At 44.7% G+C, this 21,795-nt stretch overlaps 2 protein-coding genes across 2 annotated transcripts in view; both read right to left on the reverse strand.

The window, feature by feature from the left end:
• LOC308385722 (uncharacterized protein) overlaps nucleotides 1–21,795 on the reverse strand; it is a 93,336-nt gene that overhangs the window by 43,084 nt on the left and 28,457 nt on the right. The gene's annotated exons all lie outside the window — the stretch shown is intronic.
• LOC308386416 (uncharacterized protein) lies at nucleotides 4,275–8,342 on the reverse strand. Its single transcript, XM_080865921.1, has 6 exons — nucleotides 8,182–8,342; nucleotides 7,540–7,745; nucleotides 6,924–7,089; nucleotides 5,346–5,957; nucleotides 5,142–5,209; nucleotides 4,275–4,631 (listed from the first exon to the last, which is right to left on the reverse strand). Exons 2-6 carry the CDS (start codon nucleotides 7,741–7,743, stop codon nucleotides 4,539–4,541), a joined length of 1,143 nt encoding a protein of 380 aa, XP_080722047.1. The 5' UTR covers nucleotides 7,744–7,745; nucleotides 8,182–8,342; the 3' UTR covers nucleotides 4,275–4,538.

The following is a 21,795-nucleotide window of genomic DNA, read 5'->3' on the forward strand; positions in this document are numbered from 1 at the left end:
TTGTTCTAGCAAACAAATTGATGAGTGTAGATTAAAATGAAACTATATACATTATGTGAAGGTGTGAATTTTTTATGATTATTTACAGATAGCAACAAGAGGCGACACAGAATTCGCAAGGTCATCTTAGGTGAGAAGAAACGCTTGGCGGCTGCTGTTGACAACTACAACAAGCTCGCTGAACCAACAAAGCAAATCGTATCCAGTGATGCCCTCATGTAGACCGATATTTGGCCCTGGCAGAGCACAAGTGAACGTAAGCTCTTGATTTATAAATATCCTTTTTAAACAAGCTCCCAGTATCTGAGCAGTAGTTGAATGTTTTGTTCTTGAATCATAATATGCTGCTATGTTTTCCCATCTGATGTTGTTAAACTGTAGCTGCTGCTGACCTCCGGACAAAGAGAATGGTCTTTGAGAAGGTGATGGCTGTGAGGCGCCTGAGAGAGGAGGAGATGATGCTCTGCAGGGAGATGCAGCATCACTGGACAGTGTTGCGAATGCGTTCTGTGGTGTTGGGGACAATCTCCTCAGACTGTAAGCACTTTATTTATTTATTAATTTTTTGATGAATCGATTGAAAATAAGAGCAGATGCTAAAGTCTTACTGGATCTTTTACCTATATCTAGATTGCTAGCTAACACTGCCTTCTCCCTTTTAAAAAAATGTTTAATTACAGCATCCTAATTCATTGTGTTTATGAGGTGAGGTTTTTTTTTGTTTGTTTTTTTTACTTTTCTCATATTTATTTGTTTTGTTCTTTTTACAGCCTCCTTTGTTGGCATGTCGGAGGATGCACAGAAGGGACTCTGTAGCCTGGTTTTAAAAAAACAAAGTGAACTGAAAGCTGAAATGCTCAAAGTAAAGGACATGTACAAGAGAATCCTCAGCCACCAACCACTCCTGGAAATGGACTCGGAGGAGGAGGAGGACATTCCAGACGATGCCACTGAGAGTGATTTGAGCACTTCTGATGAAGACTGATTGTGTCATCATTGATGTTATGTTTGGTAAAATAAAAAGTTAATCACATCTCTGTTCAATGTGATTTTTCAACAGACATTTTACATTTTGAGAAGAAAAATGGAATTTCCTTGGTGCAGTTGTTTACCCTGAATCATTATTTCCCATCTAATTTAATGACTAGTGTACATGTTCAGATACGATAACATAATTTAATTTATGGGATGCTTTCTGGGCTGCTCAAATAATCACAAAATTTAAAAGCACCAGGCAGCACACTCACAAGTAAATTTTTTGTTCAGTGTTTTGTCGAAGAAATCAACAAGTACAACTGAGATGTTTGCTGTAGTGGTGTGTTTGTTAAGAAGCATGCCAGCACACTGGTGAACTGACAGTCCCAGAATGCACCCGAGCCATTGACTCGCCCCAGAGCAAATGAAATTGCTTATCTAGAAAGACAACCGTCATCAAAGAAGAAGTAAAAGAGTAGGAAACAAATGGTAAGGGAAGGTACTGTGGGGTAGGAAAGAAAGGCCAGAGCTGTGCAAAATGACCTCCAGCAGGCCACAAATGTGCACGTCCGCTCAAACGGTCAGAAATGGACTCCATGAGGGTGGTATGAGGGCCCGACGTCCACAGGTGGGGTTGTGCTTACAGCCCAACACAGTGCCGTATGTTTGGCATTTGCCAGACAACACAAAGATTGGCAACTTTGCCACTGGCGCCCTGTGCTCCTCACAGATGAAAGCAGGTTCACACTGAGCACTTGTGACAGTCTGGAGACGCCGTGGAGAACCTTCTGCTTCCTGCAACATCCTCCAGCATGAGTTTGGCAGTGGGTCAGTTTTGGTGTGGGGTGGCATTTCTTTGGGGAGCAGCACAGCCCTCCATGTGTTCGGCAGAGGTAGCCTGACTGCCATTAGGTACTGAGATGAGATCCTCAGACCCCTTGTGAGACCATATGCTGGTGCGGTTGGCCCCGGGTTCCTCCTAATGCAAGACAATCCTAGACCTCATGTGGCTGGAGTGTGTCAGCAGTTCCTGCAAGACGAAGGCATTGATGCTGTGGACTGGCCCGCCCATTCCCCAGAACTGAATCCAATTGAGGACATCTGGGACATTATGTCTCGCTCCATCCACCAACTGCACCACAAAATGTCCAGGAGTGGGCAGATGCTTTAGTCCTGGAGTCTGGGAGGAGATCCATCAGGAGAGCATCTGCCACTTCATCAGGAGCATGCCCAGGTGTTGTAGGGAGGTCATACAGGCATGTGGAGGCCACACAGACTAGTGAGCCTCATTTTGACATGTTTTGAGGACATTACATAAAACCAGATTAATGATTCTGTATTGCATTGATCAAGGAACCAACCCAATAGGAGCTAAAGGAATCCTCTTGACATTACTTCACTCAGTAAGTTTATACTATGTTTAATGTGCATTTTCTTCATCAGTTTAGAACATAACATGTTAGCGCTCCCTGGTCCTTTTTGGAGACAGATCCTGAGACAGCAGGCAGCTATGGAGAACTCGTGTCAGCTGTGGTAATTAAGGAATACTTTGATTTAATATTGATTTCATGACAACTATCCTCTGGCACATATTCCTGGATATATATAATGACATAAGTAAACTCCCATTTTAGAATCATTGCCTTCTTTGATCTGACTTATTGCCTCAGACTTTGGCCCTGTGTCCCCAAAAGTATAGAAAATCCATGACACTGAGTAAGAGGCCTTTATCATGTTATAAGTGAGAGAGTTTGGTGTAACAGTGGTTGAACATGCCAAATCAATCCACAACATACTGCCATTCCCCAGCTGTAACCTGCATATGCATCAAACCAAAATCCAGTATCATAGCCACAAAAAAGACATAAAGATTAGGTTAAAAGGGCTGTCTCATTTTGCCAGATAGCTTCATCCCAAAAAAGATAAACATTCTTCAAAAACAAAAGTTTGTGAATATTTGCTGTATTGCCAGGCCTAAACCAACCTGTTAAACTTATCAAATTATTGTCATAGATACAAACCTATTGATTGAAACAGAATAATCCATTGAAGCCTCCATCATCATCCACAATCACTGTTACTGTTCAGATTATTTTATCTCTGTTTTCCTCTAGAATGTTTTGAAAATCAGCATTTGATCAACAGACTTTTTAAAAGTTTATTTTGATCCTATTGTTTACGTGTGTAATTGCATTTTTATTGAAATTATGACAGGAAAACCCTCAATCAAATTGTATCTTTGATATCTAATAATAATATTAACAATAATGTTACATATGTAATATGTACACAATAATATTGTGCAAACAAACAAGAAAAATAGCAAAAAATGTCAATTTTTTTTAATACCCTGTATATAAAGACCACATATGACCACAACTCCAAATGTGCAATTGTCACTGCATCTAAACATGACATATTACAAAAAGGTAGAAACATATAATATACAATATGTTCTGAAGCTGGTACTGGTGCAGTTAACTTTGCTTTAGGCTCCCATACACAGTAGGTGTTACTTACTATACGTGCAGTGCAGTATTACTTTACCTTGTAATATGTTATAATAAGCAAGTCACTTCTATATTTATGAGCATGTAGACAACAATGTTGGCTGATATGTAAAACTATGAGATGTCGAGTGCAGGGAAGATATTATTGATCGATCAGATTCATGAATATGTTAGGTACTTGAGCCACAATTAGAGAGTGAAACAGAGACTGACACTGGTTGAAATGTATAGTAAATATTTTATTTTGAACTTTTATGCTGAACTGCAAGCTGTGAACTGTGTGATCTCTGCGACCTGTGGTGCCTGGTTTACTGTGTGTAAAACTGCGCAGGTTCCCATGTGTCATCCCACACTTTGCCACTGTCAGGAGAAAAACATAACAAACAACAACGACAACCACACACAAAATAGGACAATTTAGGTTGTGACATATGACAATTTTTTAGGATGAAATATCTTCTATATTCATGTCATGCTTTATACACCTTCATTGTAATATAAATTAATCAAATCAAGTCAGAGAGTATTAATATATGTAGTAGATGTCAAGCAGGACCACAGCAGCAGCCACGATCCATTGGAACCTGCTGGATGAGAGAGCACAGAAACTCCAGGGAAGAAGTTTAGTTAGTAACATGCATGAACTGCATTACTGAGACATGTATGTTTACAGATGGTGGTGAGGGAGAGGGGGAGAGTTTTCAGTAAAAGGAGACGTGACTGCATCTTCAACCAATACTGAGCCTGCATAACCCTGAAAGAGACAGAGAGGGGGGGGGGGGGGGGGGGGGGGGACACTAACCCTCAGCAGTCTGGTCCTATTACAGCATAACTAAGGGCTGAGCTGAACCAGCCCTAACTATAAGCTCTATAAAGAAGTAAAGTCTTATGCCTACTCTTAAAAGTGTTGACCATGTCCACCTCCAAAACTCATAATGGACTTTGGAGGTGGACAGCTATCAAGCTCCTCACAGAAGAGGAGCTCGATAGCTAAAAGCTCCCAATTTACTTTAGTCCAAATACATGAATTCAAATTGAGTTGATAACTATTTATCAACAATATGAATGTCTGTTCCCGTCCAACAAAGTTGTTACTACATACCATGTTGAGCAAGGCTTCCACTTGACTTTAACTTCTTCTTTTTCCTGAAAAACATGATATAAACAAACAATTAATTAAGAAAGACATGCAAGTTGCATACAAAAAGGAGCTTATAAACATTTGTGTACTATTGAATGGCTCAATATATTATACAATTAGTTTACAAAAACATAAGAACCACTACAATGCTTGTACTGCCAGCATCGAGTGCATGTCAGCAAAGCAACACTGCTTACATTGTGGCTCACAAGCAAAACTAACTGAAGCAGATGTTACTGAATGGGAAGGAGCACCTCCACATCAATCACTCCTTCTGAGCATGATGTCAGGAGGACTTTAAAGAACGTAAACATCAGGAAGGCAGCATGACCAGGTCGTATCAGGTGGTCTGTTCTTATTTAATGTCCTATTTGGAGTGAAATCCTGACTCAGTGGCTGAATTAGTGTAGATTCATCAAATACAAAAGCTTATGGATATTCAGTCAGGCACAGTTCAAATCCGGGAAGTCCAAAGACGCAAACAAATCTGCACAACAGCAGGCTAAATTACTTACATTTACAACTCTCCTGTCTACTATCTCTTCATATTTGAAAATCTTCTGTGTACGGTGTTTTCGGCATTCTGAAAAATAACAAATGAAATATTTACATGAGTTCTGTAAAACTGGAAAAAATGCAAAAATTAAGAAAAAGAAATCTTAACAAACTTAACGAACATGTCATGTGTTTCGTACATTTACAATACCATAACGTCTAACCTTTCCTTGTCCTTTTTTTGTTTGGGACATCCGAGGTGTACACCGTAGAAATTGAGGGAGATGCAGGATGTGGAGATGGAGAGGAGGATGCAGGAGAAAGCAGAGATGAAGAGGAGGATGCAGGAGGAAGCAGAGATGGAGAGGAGGATGCAGGAGGAAGCAGAGATGGAGAGGAGGATGCAGGATGAAGCAGAGATGGAGAGGAGGATGCAGGAGAAAGCAGAGATGAAGAGGAGGATGCAGGAGGAAGCAGAGATGGAGAGGAGGATGCAGGAGGAAGCAGAGATGGAGAGGACGATGCAGGAGGAAGCAGAGATGGAGAGGAGGATGCAGGAGGAAGCAGAGACAGAGAGGAATATGCAGGAGGAAGCAGAGATGGAGAGGAGGATGCAGGAGGAAGCAGAGATGGAGAGGAGGATGCAGGAGGAAGCAGAGATGAAGAGGAGGATGCAGGAGGCTGACAGAGGGAAGATGTTGGTACAGGCTCTAAATGAAGAATAAATTCCTCGTTTAGAGCCTCTGGGTCTGGGACTGGTCCAGCATCGACACTGTCAGCAGAGGATGGTCCAGCTGCTGGTGTAGAACTTTTAGCAGGAGGTGAAGCTTGTAATTCTGAAAAATTTTAAATATTAAACATTCATTAAAATGGGTTGAAAAAATGTACAGTACACATAAACACATAATAAGTAGTGATTTGCATGTTTTCAGTTAAGTTTTTACTAAAGATACAACTGGTAAATATTGGCATCAAATAAGTCATCTCGCACACTCACTGACCCAAATAATTCAGTACAAGTGCCCTCTAGGGTAGTGTGACATCTGTAGTGCTTTTCTACATTGTACATTAATAAATTAATGAGTGTGACTATAAATCCAGATAGATAATGACTTTTTCCTCTGATGACACTACTTTCCTGACTTTGTAGTGAATAACATTTGACACTTCAAGCTAGTACTGTGACTTAGGAGTTTTGTACAATGGTGATGCTAACTACCTCAGGGAGGTAATCAGGTAACCTCTTAAGAAGTATATAAATTATTTAAGAATCTTGGTGTTCATATTGGTAACATTATAACATTTGTTATACTAGAAAGTCTCGAAGAGAATTATCAGGTCTGGTTTTCGTGAAGATTTTTAAAATTACATTTGTATATACATGAGTGTGAAAGACCATACTATACACACACACGCATACAAAATTGTTCAGGTGGGTAACACCAGAGGTTCAGTATGGCTAGCTTTGGTGATGTGACCGACACATGGGGAGGTAATAAGGCAGATATAACACTATTTTCATGTTAGCAACAGGACATGTAGGGCAGCTGTCACCTCACAGCAAGAAGGTTACTGGTCTGAACCTTGGCTGAATAATAGAATAGAACAGAATAGAGTAGAGTAGAACAGAATAGCTGGTGACTGTTAACTATCCTCATCCTCACCATCTTGTTTGTCTCTATGTACCCCGTGATGATCTGCCTTCTTATCTAGGGTGTACCATGAGTATCACCCAAAGACAGCTAGGATAGGCTACCTGATAAGGACACCTGGTTACAGATAATGGACAAAGCATATCTTACTTCTCAGAAGGTGTTCATAAAGCTTCCTCATCTTCATGAGGATGTCACGTGCAGCACCTTCCGCTGGTTCGATCTGAGTGATCACGTCCCCTACTATACGGCCCTTACGGTCAAACTGTCCAAGAAACAGAATTGGTTGGTAGCCCAGGGCATGTAGCTTTGAAACCTGCAAGAACAACAAAGAAAAACATGCAGCCAGTCTTTCATGTAAGCAAACTGATGTATAACAAACCTTTAAGTTTCACATCTTTGTTGTTTTATTGTTGTCGATAGTTAAAAAGTATTTATGGTGACCAAACCTGTAAATGTATGATAAAATCCATCTTGAAATGTTTTGTCTCTCAGTTAATAGCCGATTAAATTAAAAATCAGAAGTAGCTTGAATAAAAATAGTTTTTAACAAGTTTTTTCTAGTTGGATGTCTTTAGTGTGATGATGTTATTCTGATGTGAATAACTTTTTTATTTATGCTCTTTTATAAATTAATATTTTATGTGTATATACATGTCTTGTTAGTTTCTTACTTCATGATATACAAGAAAACATTGACAACTGTGATTAATAAAGAATTGTCTACCAGACCAACCACTTATTAGATCAGAACTTTTAAACTTACTGACAACTGGGCTGAATTAACCACCCTGCTCGCATTTCTGTTTTTTTTAACAGAGGCAGCCCAGTTACTGTTTTTAAACTGTTCTTGTTTATTTTTCAATCCCTCCTTTAGGTTCAGGCTGCCCAGGCATCCACTGCATGTCTTCCTGTTGCAGGTGTTTGGGGCCTGACAGGAAGGGCATGGTTTGGTTTTTGGCTTTGTCATTTCTGCAAATGAAAATGGAACATGTAGGGATTATTTCAGGTCTGTTTTGGTGAAACGATTACAAAAATAATTTATGACCAAAGAAATAACTTATATATTACGAGGCAGTATTACACCATATTTAGAAAAAAAATCAATTACGAGATTAAAGTCATTAATATTGAGTTAATTACGTGAATAGGGTTAAAAAAACCCTGAATTGATTACAGAAAAGATACATTGCTAAAATAGAGCAGTACTAACATTAGCTGGGTGGCCAAGCAAGTGTCTTACACATGAGAATACATCACAAAAAAATTTAAATAAACTTTTGCAGAAGTAGTTCTCTTGGTACACAGACTGCTCTGTGAAAACATTTCAAGTTTAATATCAGTTTAATATCACTGAAATTAATATTTCAGTGAACATGCAAATTACCCACAGTTTATCACAACTTACTTAGCTAGGATCTGCCTCGTGTCCAGTCGAAAACTTCGCTGCAGGACCGTGAGTTGAAAGATACATTTACTACGACTCCCAAGATGCATTGCAGTAAAAACCATCCAATCGCCTTGCTTAAGATCTGTTGACGTGTCGCTAAAGGCGCGCTGTAGATAAATATTGCAATTTGTAAAAAATAAAATACTACAATTTGCATTTTTTAATTACATAATTAAACACTGGGCCAGTTTAATTTCGTATTATCGCTGGTTATTATTTTAGAGTAAATAAAGGAATAACGGGTAGCACCAAGCTGTTGTCATCTTCATTTCCATAGTGACGGCGGTTGAGGATTATGGGTAGTGTGCAGTTACGGGATTAGTGCGTCTGCGTAAATTGGTCTGATTGGTTGGAGCCGAGCGCATCCAAAACTAGCAGGAGTGGTGAATGAATCTATAAATGTGTTTTACGTGTGAAATGAAAATAATAAACCTAACGAAGGATTATGTACGTTAAATCTGCGCACTTTCAGATCGTGAATCAGTTTGGAAAACACTGTGTGATGGCCACAACATGAAGCGATTTTATTGTTGAATTATCAGTGATACTTTCGTGTTTTTGTTGAGAAATGTTAACGATGTCATTAAAAGAAAGCATTAAATTAGGGAGAAAAACCCGTTCGCGGAGAGGGTCCCCGGTTCTCCAGTTAGATTGTGCTTCACGGCGTCATGTTTCGCCGTGACGGGGTTATTATTGGAGTAAATGGATGGCTGGAGCCTCTGCTCGAAGCGTCTCTGATCGCCGCGAGCGGGTTCATATTGGAATGAATTGACAACCCACAGCGTCACATAAAAACGTGGAAGGGTACCTTAGGCGTCAGCATGAGAAGTTAAGGGACGTGACAAATCGTCATTATTTTACGCGTTGGGAGTGAGAACGGGTTGTCCATTGCATCCAGGAGGGACATCTGATCATGTGGATGATGGTCGTAAACCTTCCACCGCCATGAGGAAAAGAATTCCTCTATGGGGTTGAGGAATGGAGAGTAAGGTGGGAGGAAAAGAGACTCCATTCTGGGATGGGCTGCAAACCACTCGGTGACTGCACGGGAGTGATGAAATGCCACATTGTCCCATACAATTATAAATGTTGGCTGATTCCTTCTCTCCGCATCCCTTTCCTCACCTAGCACAACCCTTCCATAGAGGTCATGCAGGAACGCAAGGAGCCGTTCCGTGTTGTATGGCCCAATCAGTGGTCTGTGTAGCAGCAGTCCATCAGTGGATGTTGCTGCGCACATTGTGATGTTGGCACCCCTCTGGCCCGGGACGTTCACTGTGGCGCTCTTCCCAATCACATTCCTCCCTCGTCGCCGTGCTTTGGCCAAGTTGAAACCTGCCTCATCCTCAAAGATGAAAATGTGGTGTGTTTGCCTGCCTTCAATCTCCATGACTCTCTAACATAAATCCACAAGGCAACATAAGCTGTTACAGTAGTAAATTTGTAAAAATTGTCTTTGTGTGTTTGGTTTTGTTCAAAAACAGATCTGTATTTTATTGTGATCTTACCTGGACATACTGGTTCCTGAGTTGCTTGACATGTTCAGAGTTCCTCTCAAAAGGCACAGTGTGCAACTGTTTCATCCTGACCTGATGTTTTTCAGGACTCTAGAAATTGTTGTTACGCTTACACTGTGAATATTTGAGAAAGTAACGTTGTCTGCCAAGACTCTGTGTCTAATTTCAGTGAGTTTTATCCCATTGTTTCTGATGACCATATCAACAATGGCAGTTTCCTGCACATCAGTGAACATCCGTCCTCTCCCTCCTGTGTGAGGTAACCGTTGAGTCCTAAGCAGAAATGCAACAACAATTACACAAAAACTTATTTACTTCTGAAATGTGCAAATGCCCTTGCAGAATACAAGTTACCTGTTGGTTTGCCGAAAAACTCTAACAATAGATGCCACTGTAGAGCGTTGCAGATTTGGCTGCACTCTCTGACCAGCCTCTCTCATTGAGTGACCATGATTTACTACATGATCAATTACAGTAGCTCTGATCTCATCTGAGACTACAGCTCTTGATCTTCCTCTTATTCTTCTTCCACCACGCATACGTATTCCTCGCCCCCTCCCAGCCACTCTTCTTCATCTTTCAGCCACTTCTCCATTTCTGGCTGGGTCCATGTTCACATCACAAAACAAACCTATTCAGCAGTTGTCTCCTTTTGTAATGAAATTGAAGGAGTAACACCTGTGTAGATGTTCATCTACAATGAGAATCAGCTGTGGCTGGTTAAACTGCATTTTTAGATTTACAGTTTTTCTGAATGCTTAAACCCTAACTGTGATTCCTGTAGCACAATCTCTAAAACTATTCAGACTTATAGCAAAACCACTCACTGAGTTTGCAAAACTAAAAGCACAAGTATAGGATTATTTGCAATCGCCATAATGACTATATGGGTTACTTGGTCTGCAGTGAACATGCTTCCTCTGCCCCCAGCATCTGGTCATCTAGCAATTCTGTAAAGTAACAATTTCAGTATTTTTACATCAATGGTATTGGTGTGTTTCTCATTGGCATATGGCAGTGCTACAAATCTTTGTGCGAAGTGACTGTACTAACCGATTCTCATTTCAAGATGTCCTTATGATACTTGCTACAGTGTAGCGGCTCGAGTTAGGCTGGACCCGTTGGCCAGCTACCTTCAGGGTCATTCCACGGTTGATTACATGGTCCACTATTGTAGCTCTGATGTCATCAGTAATTCTATTTCTTACTCTTCTTACCCTTCCTATCCCCCCTCCTCATCCTCCTCTCCCCCCTCCTTGTCCTCCTCTTGGTCCTCCTTGTCCTTGTCGTCCTCTTCATCCTACTTCTTCACCTCCACGTCCTCCTCCTCGGCCTCCTCTACTTCTCACTCTTTCTGCTCCCTCCATTGTACTCCGCACACACAGCTTACCTGTATTATAGTGCTTAGGCTGATTGCAAAGTGAACTAATTATCTAAAAAAGTTTTCACATGTGAAAGTGTGCCAGACAGTTGGCAAATTAGTGTTAATGATAGCCATACATGTGTATACTTTTGCTAGGAGTGTGTTGGAAATTTGGTAATTGAGTGTTGTGCAGTGAATTGTGCCTACAGTTTTGCAAAGTGTGTGTTACAAAATTGCAAACTGAGTGCAAAGCAGTTTTTGTGCTTTTAGTTTTGCAAACTCAGTGAGTGGTTTTGCTATAAGTCTGAATAGTTTTAGAGATTGTGCTACAGGAATCACAGTTAGGGTTTAAGCATTCAGAAAAAACTGTAAGTTTTGCATTGTGTTATTGTTTTGGCCATAAGTTTAACAGTTTTGAAAACAGTATGTAAGCACATGCAAAATGTCCTGTACGTACAAAGATTTTTGGCAGTTGTTGTTTCTGAGTGAGAAAATAATTCATGAAATTTGAGAGATGTAGTCATTGAATGCATTTTGTGCCAAAACAATGATAACTGATCCTCAGTTTAGCCCACATAGACTTCTGTTGTGCTCACTGTGTGAGGAGTTTTGCAAAAGTGTCCTAAGTATTGAGAAATGTGTCCTAGCGTCTGTAAAAAACTGTAATGATATCCCCACAGAACAAAGAAGCGCCGGGGAAAACGTGCTGGTATTAGGAACAGACTGAGACAGCAGGCGCATCGCGCACCACTGCCCAGTATCCTACTGGCCAATGTACAATCCATGGAGAACAAGCTCGATGACCTAAGAGCAAGGGTCACCTTCCAACGTGACATGAGGGACTGCAACATTCTGTGCTTCACGGAGACATGGCTGACCCCCACCGTGCCGGACCAGGCTGTAACTCCGTCGGATTCATTCTTTGTGCTCCGCGCGGACAGAACGGCAGAGTCGAACAAAACCAAAGGTGGAGGAGTGTGTTTCATGATAAACAGAAAGTGGTGTGATGCCAGGAGCATTTCTACTCTCTCCAGCGGCTGCTCGCCACATCTGGAGTTCCTGAGCATTAAGTGCCGCCCTTTCTATCTGCCCTGTGAGTTCACCTCAGTCATCGCCACGGTGGTCTACATCCCACCCCAAGCGGACACAGGTATGGCTTTGTCCGAATTACATGATGTGCTGAGCTCGCTTCAAAACAAGGACCCGGGCGCAGCCCTCATTGTAGCAGGAGACTTTAACAAAGCGAACCTCAGACAAGTCATGCCAAACTTTTACCAGCATGTCTCGTGTCCAATGAGAGGGGATCGGATTTTGGATCACTGCTACACGCCATACAAGCAGGGCTACAAAGCGGTCTCACACCCGGCTTTTGGGAAGTCTGACCACAACGCCATCTTCCTCATTCCCCATTATAAACAAAGCATACGGAGGGAAGAAGTAACCACGAGGGAGGTAAAACGGTGGACTGCCCAATCAGAAGCTACGCTACAGGACGCACTCAACGACGTAGACTGGGACATGTTCAGAGCATGCGCAGTCGACATCAACGAGTTTACGGAAGTAGCAGTATGCTTCGTCAACATGCTAGCGGAGGAGATTATCCCCACTGCGAGAGTCACCACATTCCCAAACCAGAAACCGTGGATGGATAGATCGATCCGCACTGCAGTAAACGCCAGGACCGCCTCCTACAACGCGGGTCTCACCACTGGCGATATGAGCACCTACAAAGCGGCCTCATACGGCGTGCGGCGCGCGGTGAGAGATGCCAAACGCCGGTACCGGGAACGTGTGGAGTCCCGCTTCCACCAGGGCGACACACGGAGTATGTGGCACGGACTACGCACCATTACGGACTACAAAGCCAGGGACACTGCGCTGATCAACGCCGACTCTGCATTCACCAACGACCTGAATCGGTTCTACGCCTGTTTCGAGGTTAGCCAGGCGGCTAATGCTATCTACCGCCTGACTACCGAGGATAGTGACGTCATCAGCGAGAGACCGGTGACCAGCATCACCGAGCATGACGTCCGAGCGGCACTGAGGAGAGTGAACACAAGGAAAGCGGCGGGGCCAGACGGCATCACCGCCCGTCTGCTGCGCTGCTGTGCTGACCAGCTAGCAGGTGTGTTCACTTACATCTTCAACGAGTCCCTGGCGAAGTCTGTGGTCCCCACATGCTTCAAAAGATCCACCATCATCCCTGTGCCCAAGAACAGCAAACCCTCATCCCTGAACGATTACCGGCCAGTTGCACTGACCTCGGTAGTAATGAAGGTATTTGAGAGGCTGCTGAAGAACATCATCTCCTCCTCCATCCCAGACACCACAGATCCGCTGCAGTTCGCCTACAGATCCAACAGATCCACAGAGGATGCCATCGCCCACGTCCTACACACCACTCTCAGCCACGTGGACAAGAAACAGGGTAACTATGTGCGAATGCTGTTTGTTGATTACAGTTCAGCGTTTAACACAATAGTGCCCTGCAGACTGTTCACAAAGCTGAGGGATCTGGGACTTAACAGCAGTCTGTGTGCATGGGTGTTGGACTTCCTCACTGGCAGAACTCAGGTGGTGAGGGTGGGCAGGTCCACATTCAGGTCCAGACCAAAAAGGCTAGGCAGCGCCTGTATCACCTACGACAACTGAGGAAGTTCAGGGTCTCTCCAAAGATCCTCAGGATTTTCTATACAGGCGCTGTGGAGAGCATCCTCACACAGAACATGACATCGTGGTTCGGGAACAGCTGTGTGAAGGACCAAAAAGCTCTCCAGAGAGTGATCCGTACAGCAGAACGCTGCTGCAGGATTGCTCTCCCCCCGCTTCAGGACACCTACACCAGGAGATGCCGGACTAGAGCAGCGCAGATACTGAAGGACCCGTCCCATCCTGGCAACAAACTGTTCCAACTTCTGCAATCTGGTAGAAGGTTCCGCATCTTCCGGGCAAGGACAGAGAGACTCAAGAGGAGCTTCTATCCCCAAGCCATCCGTGCCCTAAACACACACACCCGCCCTCTCACATCATCTATAATTGACTGAGACAGGACTCTCTTCCAAACACTCTAAACCAAGGCACAATGTACATTTCAATTCCTTTAATTTTAAATATGTTTATATTGTCTATCCTGTAAAATAGTCAGATGTCTATTCATATTAATGTACAGAATTCACCTGCTTGCTGCTACTACTGCACATTCACCCAGTGTATATACTATATATATATATAATGTTCTTCCTCTACACCCCCCCCAATTTTTGCACATGTCGAGGAGCGTGTCAGGCTACATTTCACTGTGTGTTATACTTGTATAACTATGCATGTGACAAATAAAGAACCTTGAACCTTGAACCTCTCTCTCTCTCTCTCGCTCTGTGTGTGTGTGTGTGTGTGTGTGTGTGTGCCCTCACAGAAGGAAGGTCACAGCAGGAGCTTTTCTCAAACGCATTTCCAATCAGTTTTTTACAAGAAGTGCAGCTCATACAATGGTATAAATGTATTCTTTGGGTTTCTTTATAAATATGAGACTCTAAAGATTTTGAGTTTGTGCACGTTGTGAAACAAGAATCTGAAATATTTGTGTCACAATGATTTCTATAAAAGCATGTTGTTAATGGGGATAATGTGACAAATCTTTTGTGACCCTATTAATGATCAAAGGTAATTGAAGAGGAAGCTTGAACCCAGGCTCAGGACATTTTCATGACAAGTGTCAGCGCAGACATCTACCAACGAGAGAACAAGTTTTATCATCATAAAGACTGTGATATGAAGCATCGTTAAAGTGTCACTTCAGTAATGTTGACTCATGTTTTTAATAATGACTTTAAAACACTAAACTCTAATTTCTGTGGTTATTTTAAGTTTACAGAATATAACATGTGGTAAGACGACGAGTTTTACTTCTCACCGGCCGTGTTATGTGCATCTATTTATCATGTATGCTACTTTGCTCTGTGGACTGTAAAATGTTTCATTGTGTTCATGAAATAAACCAGACTTTCACTGTCTGCATCTTTTACTGTTTTTCTGCTTTTGTTCACTCCAAGTTTGACAAACCTGCAGATATCCAGAGTTAACTCACTAACAATGTGGAGCAGTCTCAGTGTATTTAGCTGCTTTTTTCCCTGAACACAACCGAGAGAAACGCCTGCAGTCCTCACGTTGGTCATTTTGAACGCTGAAGGAGATTTGTTCCATAGACACCTTATACTAGTGTTTCCTGCACTTAATCCATCACTACTGTCCTATTTCAATCCAGCTTCCTTTTACAGTTTGCAGTGAAATTTGTTAAACTGTTGCTTAATGGGACAGAAGTACAAGTCACTCTTTACTAACACATTTGTAGATAAGTTTATTGCTGAACTACACAGCTAGCAGTCTCACACACTCTTTAGGTTTTTAAAGTTTTGTGTGTAATGGTTTACTCTATCAAACCTTACCCTTTTCTCCCCAGTATCACAACAGTATGACTGTCACGGTCCGGGGCAGCGGCCGTGTGAAGGGTGGAAAGGAGGACTCAAATGCAGCACTTATTCAGACGTGAGGGTGATTTATTAACAATACCAAACATAAAGTGGAGATGGCAAACAGAACTAAGGATGAACTAAACTGGGAGAAACTAAGCCAAGGAGTAGCAAACCTGAACATCGAAGTGAGAAACAGCAGGGAGAGCACGCAGGGAATTTCACAGACGGTATGAACACAGACGACGCGACGAGGAGCAGAGGAAAACACACACTATAAGTACACAGAGAGACACTGGGAAATCACACACAGGTGGGGGAAACAGCTGGACCTGATTAACCTGACGAGACAGGGGAACACTAACACCAGGGACCAATAGAGGGAGCACAAACCCAGAACCCAGTATCTAAAATCCCAAACACAAACCATCCCAAAACAGCCACGAATAATAATGAAAGTAATAACAATAAAGAACATAAACACAAAGTCACCGAGTCATGGCCGCAGGACCATGACAGTACCCCCCCCCTCAAGGGCTGGCCCCCGACAGCCACAGATACACACCACCAGATCCGGGCGGGCGGCAGGGGGCCCAGGACGGAGGGACCGGGCCATGACCAAAGACGGAGGCCCCAGAGTCCCCAAAAAAAAAAAAAGGTACACAAAACTCACAGGGGAGCAGAGTCCGAAACACAGTTCAGGAGGCCGGCCTGGGGCCTGATAACACAGGAGGCCAGGATGGGACAGTTCAGGAGGCCGGCCACGAAGAAGGCCGTGGAGGCGCGCAAAAGGTCCAGGAGGCCGGCCGTGCAGAAGGCAACGGCGGTCCGGGGGCCGGCCGTGCAGAAGGCAACGGCGGCCGCTCAGGCGAAGAGGGTCCGGGGGCCGGCCGTGCGGAAGGCAACGGCGGCCGCTCAGGCGAAGAGGGTCCGGGGGCCGGCCGTGCGGAAGGCAACGGCGGCCGCTCAGGCGATGGCGGTCCGGGGGCCGGCCGTGCGGATGGCAACGGCGGCCGCTCAGGCGATGGCGGTCCGGGGGCCGGCCGTGCGGAAGGCAACGGCGGCCAGTCAGGCGACGGCGCCCGGCCAGTAGCCTAGCCAGCGGTCTAGAAAACGGCTGTTTAGCTCCAGACCCAAACGAGGCCGGGCCAGGCGAGGCTGAAGGCACGAAAGCCGGGGCCGCAGCAGGCGAAGATGATGAAGCCGCAGCAGGCGAAGATGCGGGCACGAAGGCTTTACCAGACGAGGATGCAGACACGAAGGCTGGACCAGACGAGGATGCAGACTCGAAGGCTGGACCAGACGAGGATGCAGACACGAAGGCTGGACCAGACGAAGATTCAGACACGAAGGCTGGACCAGACGAAGATGCAGACACGAAGGCTGGACCAGACGAGGGTGAAGCTGAAGCTGGGTCAGGCGAGGATGAAGCTGAAGCTGGGCCAGGCGAGGATGAAGCCGGGCCAGGCGTGGATGAAACCGGGCCAGGCGAGGATGAAACCGGGCCAGGCGAGGATGAAACCGGGCCAGGCGAGGATGAAACCGGGCCAGGCGAGGCTGCGTCCTCAGGCTGAGGCGTGGCAGTAGCAGGTGGTAGCGCTGCAGGTGGTGGTACTGCAGGAGGCGGCGCTGCAGCCACGGGTGGAGAAGCAGCCACAGGTGGAGAAGCAGCCACAGGAGGCCGGACGGGCTCCTCGGGCCCCCCAGCCGACGTGGCAGCCGGTGTGGCATGGGGCTGGACGGGCTCCTCGGGCCCCCCAGCTAGCGAAGCAGGAGGCTGGACGGGCTCCTCGGGCCCCCCAGCCGACGTGGCAGCCGGTGTGGCATGAGGCTGGACGGGCTCCTCGGGCCCCCCAGCTAGCGAAGCAGGAGGCTGGACGGGCTCCTCGGGCCCCCCAGCGGGTGAAGCAGGAGGCTGGATGGGCTCCTCGGGCCCCCCAGCGAAAACAGCCGCAGAACCAGCGGGCACCGGGGCCCCCGGCACACACAAAACAAAACTAGGAGGCACGTGGGCCTCTGGCACACATGAAACAAAACCAGGAGGCACGTGGGCCTCTGGCACACGTGAAACAAAACCAGTAGGCACGTGGGCCTCTGGCGCACGTGAAACAAAACCAGTAGGCACGTGGGCCTCTGGCGCACGTACGGAGGGCCGCAGCTGCGCAGATCACTGACCCTGCTCAGGCAGTGACAGCCCGGTGCAGTTCACAGCTGGCCGCTTGGCCTCCAGGGGTCCAGAGTAAGCTGAGGGCAGTAACCCAGCCTCTGGGGGAAGCCCCGGGGTGAGCAACAGTCTCTAATGTTGCCAGCTTTTGAGGAACAGGTCCGTTGTAAAACAGTTCATCTCCCTGCTTAGAAACAGCGGTGGAAAAACAGTGTGAATATTGTGACTCAGCCATTAACTGAACTATGGGTTGAAGCGATGCTAGCGGTGGTGGTGACTGAGTGGCTAACTGGAGTGGCGGCGGAACAGGTAATTGTGTCCGTAGGGAGGCTAACGGTTGAGCTAAAGACCTGGAAGCTTGTGGCTGGACACAGAACTGAGCCGGAGAATGGTGATAAAGTCCTGGCTCGGAGGGAGCGGCAGAGACACAGTCTGTCAGTTTTCCAGAGGGTCTGTACACGCCCACTTGGGAAGGATCCGTTACCACGAAGGTGGGTAAGCGACCCGTACAGTCTCCCATCCCGCTCTGAATAGCCCCAGAAAACAAAGTCCCGGAATCTGGGGAAGCCAATGCAATCCCGCTCACTCACCGCCTCGGGCTGCTCGAAAGTAAATGCAGACGGGGGGTGAAGTCCAAGGTCCAAAAGGAGAAACTCCCATCCCACGAACAGAGCGAGTCCAGAAGCCATGGGAGACTGGTCACCAGACGCTGTAGCCGCCTCTCTATTGCGCGCTGGGACGTGCCACCCGGGCTTTCCAGCCACAGGTCGATCAGCTCCTGTGTGGCATCGATGAGCGTCTCCCGTAGCTCCCTGGACAGATTAAGCACTGCTGGGTCCATCTTGTGGTCGCGTCGTACTGTCACGGTCCGGGGCAGCGGCCGTGTGAAGGGTGAAAAGGAGGACTCAAATGCAGCACTTATTCAGACGTGAGGGTGATTTATTAACAATACCAAACATAAAGTGGAGATGGCAAACAGAACTAAGGATGAACTAAACTGGGAGAAACTAAGCCAAGGAGTAGCAAACCTGAACATCGAAGTGAGAAACAGCAGGGAGAGCACGCAGGGAATTTCACAGACGGTATGAACACAGACGACGCAACGAGGAGCAGAGGAAAACACACACTATAAGTACACAGAGAGACACTGGGAAATCACACACAGGTGGGGGAAACAGCTGGACCTGATTAACCTGACGAGACAGGGGAACACTAACACCAGGGACCAATAGAGGGAGCACAAACCCAGAACCCAGTATCTAAAATCCCAAGCACAAACCATCCCAAAACAGCCACGAATAATAATGAAAGTAATAACAATAAAGAACATAAACACAAAGTCACCGAGTCATGGCCGCAGGACCATGACAATGACTCCCAAAGTACGGCTCAGTAAACAACCAATGATTCTAAAGCCAGAACAGAAAGATTCAGTTGGAAGATGAATGATTGTGTTTTTATGATGCATAGTAACACGACCCCTCTTCTTCTCTGGGTTGTTGTTGTTCTTGTGTGTGTGTGTGTGTGTGTGTGTGTGTGTGTGTGTGTGTGTGTGTGTGTGTGTGTGTGTGTGTGTGTGTGTGGATGCCTTAGAAGTCAAATAATACATTAGCCACACTTAAAAAATCATCTGAATTTCATTTAGAGCTGAGTTTCTATGTTGTAAGCAGAAATCTTATGCTCAGCCAGAAACATGTTTCCCCACTTTGACAATGCTGAGGTGGGCTGTTTTCCGTCAGTGTGCAAATGTACTGTTTACTGAGAAGTCACTTGGAACACTGAAAACGCCACGTCCAGATGAACAGAATAAAAAAAAAAAAAGACTCAATATTCAGGAAAACTCAGAAATGCTTTAAACTGTGCAGTAAATATTTATGACAAACTCAAAACAATGTAACTTAAAACATACTGCAAAACAGTGCTGGCTCTCATTTCAGTGGGAGAAATTTTCATGGACATGTGCAGCTAGAATTTTACTTTGGAGGAAATGGGGTCAATGCAATTCTTACAGTTTTTTCTCATTGCTTAAGCACATTTTTTGTAACTATTGGCTAATTTTGCAAAACTCTTCACACAAATAAGAAAACCTGTCACCCAATAATCAAAACATTGTAGTTCTCTTGCAAAAGCAAACACAGCTATATTAACTCTTCACACCTTCGTAAAAATGGTGTTTCCGTATCAAACAGTACACACAAGCCATCATCTACTAAGCACACAATGCACACTGATGGTATGAATACAAAACACATCTGGCTTTTGCTTTCTCTGTGCACAAGGTAGGCTATGTCAGTTTGAGCTCATACTTCTGTCATAGATCCATAAGCATAGAGGGATCCAAACTTCAAGTACTGCTGTTTATTCAAACACATCAAAACAAACACAAGTGTTTATTTCCAAGTATAAGATTATTTGCAATCGCCATAATGACTATATGGGTTACTTGGTCTGCAGTGAACATGCTTCCTCTGCCCCAGCATCTGGTCATCTAGCAATTCTGTAAAGTAACAATTTCAGTATTTTTACATCAATGGTATTGGTGTGTTTCTCATTGGCATATGGCAGTGCTACAAATCTTTGTACTAACCGATTCTCATTTCAAGATGTCCCTATGGTACTTGCTACAGTGTAGCGGCTCGAGTTAGGCTGGACCCGTTGGCCAGCTTCCCTCAGGGTCATTCCACAGTTGATTACATGGTCCACTATTGTAGCTCTGATGTCATCAGCAATTCTATTTCTTACTCTTCCTACCCTTCCTCTCCCCCCTCCTCATCTTCCTCTCCCCCCTCCTCGTCTTCCTCTTGGTCCTCCTTGTCCTTGTTGTCCTCTTCATCCTACTTCTTCACCTCCACGTCCTCTTCCTCGGCCTCCTCTACTTCTCACTCTTTCTGCTCCCTCCATTGTACTCCATCCGCACACACACAGCTTACCTGTATTATAGTGCTTAGGCTGATTGCAAAGTGAACTAATTATCTAAAGAAGTTTTCACATGTGAAAGTGTGCCAGACAGTTGGCAGATTAGTGTTAATGATAGCCATACATGTGTATACTTTTGCTAGGAGTGTGTTGGAAATTTGGTAATTGAGTGTTGTGCAGTGAATTGTGCCTACAGTTTTGCAAAGTGTGTGTTACAAAATTGCAAACTGAGTGCAAAGCAGTTTTTGTGCTTTTAGTTTTGCAAACTCAGTGAGTGGTTTTGCTATAAGTCTGAATAGTTTTAGAGATTGTGCTACAGGAATCACAGTTAGGGTTTAAGCATTCAGAAAAAACTGTAAGCATGTGTGCAAATGTCCGATGGATGGATGGACCTTTATTAATCCCTCGGGTCGGTTCCTCTGGGAAATTCAGTTTCCAGTAGCACAGCACCGACAGAAGTTGCATGTTACAGATACGCTAAGGGAAATGAGAGTAAGGATATAAGCACACAGCCCCACTCCACTGACGACCTGCTGCTGGCCAACACCCTCAACGACTTTTACTGCTGGTTTGACGAGACATCAAGCAGCCTTGACACCTCCACCTTCCCCAACAATAGAGACACTTTGGTCCATCATCCCCCCCACCTCCCCACTCCCACCAGCACAGAGCCATCACCACCATCAAAGACTTCACCCACAGGAGCTCCCCCCTCACTCCACAGCTATGAGGATTTCACACCACCTTCTCCCACTACAACCCTTCATATTCATGAAGCAGATGTGAGGAAGCAGTTTAACCCTTTAGACCTACCACAGAACCAAGTCTGCCTGAGCTTATCGTTATATTTTTACATGTTGTAGTGCCATTTCTGGGAGTATTTCAAGTTGCTATACATCAATACAACCATTATATCCCAAATGTTTATTTTTACACAAATTTCTAGTTAAAGAAATTTCAGAGGTTCATCCCTCAAAATTGGAAATGTAAAAAAGTTGCATAAAACAGTTTCCAAATTAATTTTGAGTGTCTTCATAGTTTTATTTTTGAGATACACCAATTTGTATATACTGCAGCCACCAACTTTGAAATTCTCATTTACATGACTTATTTAAACATTCTCGTCTTGAATGCAAAATT

The sequence above is a fragment of the Rhamphochromis sp. 'chilingali' genome, assembly GCF_963969265.1.
Source record: "Rhamphochromis sp. 'chilingali' genome assembly, chromosome: 18".
Taxonomy (NCBI): domain Eukaryota; kingdom Metazoa; phylum Chordata; class Actinopteri; order Cichliformes; family Cichlidae; genus Rhamphochromis; species Rhamphochromis sp. 'chilingali'.

Bases quoted from the DNA above. Each gene is read 5' to 3' on its own strand.
- LOC308386416 (XM_080865921.1), bottom strand. From the start codon at position 7,743: ATGACAAAGCCAAAAACCAAACCATGCCCTTCCTGTCAGGCCCCAAAC. The intron at 5,210-5,345 runs GTTAGACGTTAT...GTTATTTTTCAG, and splicing joins CAAAAAAAGGACAAGGAAAG to AATGCCGAAAACACCGTACA. The intron at 4,632-5,141 runs GTAAGTAATTTA...CATGTTTTTCAG, and splicing joins TAGACAGGAGAGTTGTAAAT to GAAAAAGAAGAAGTTAAAGT.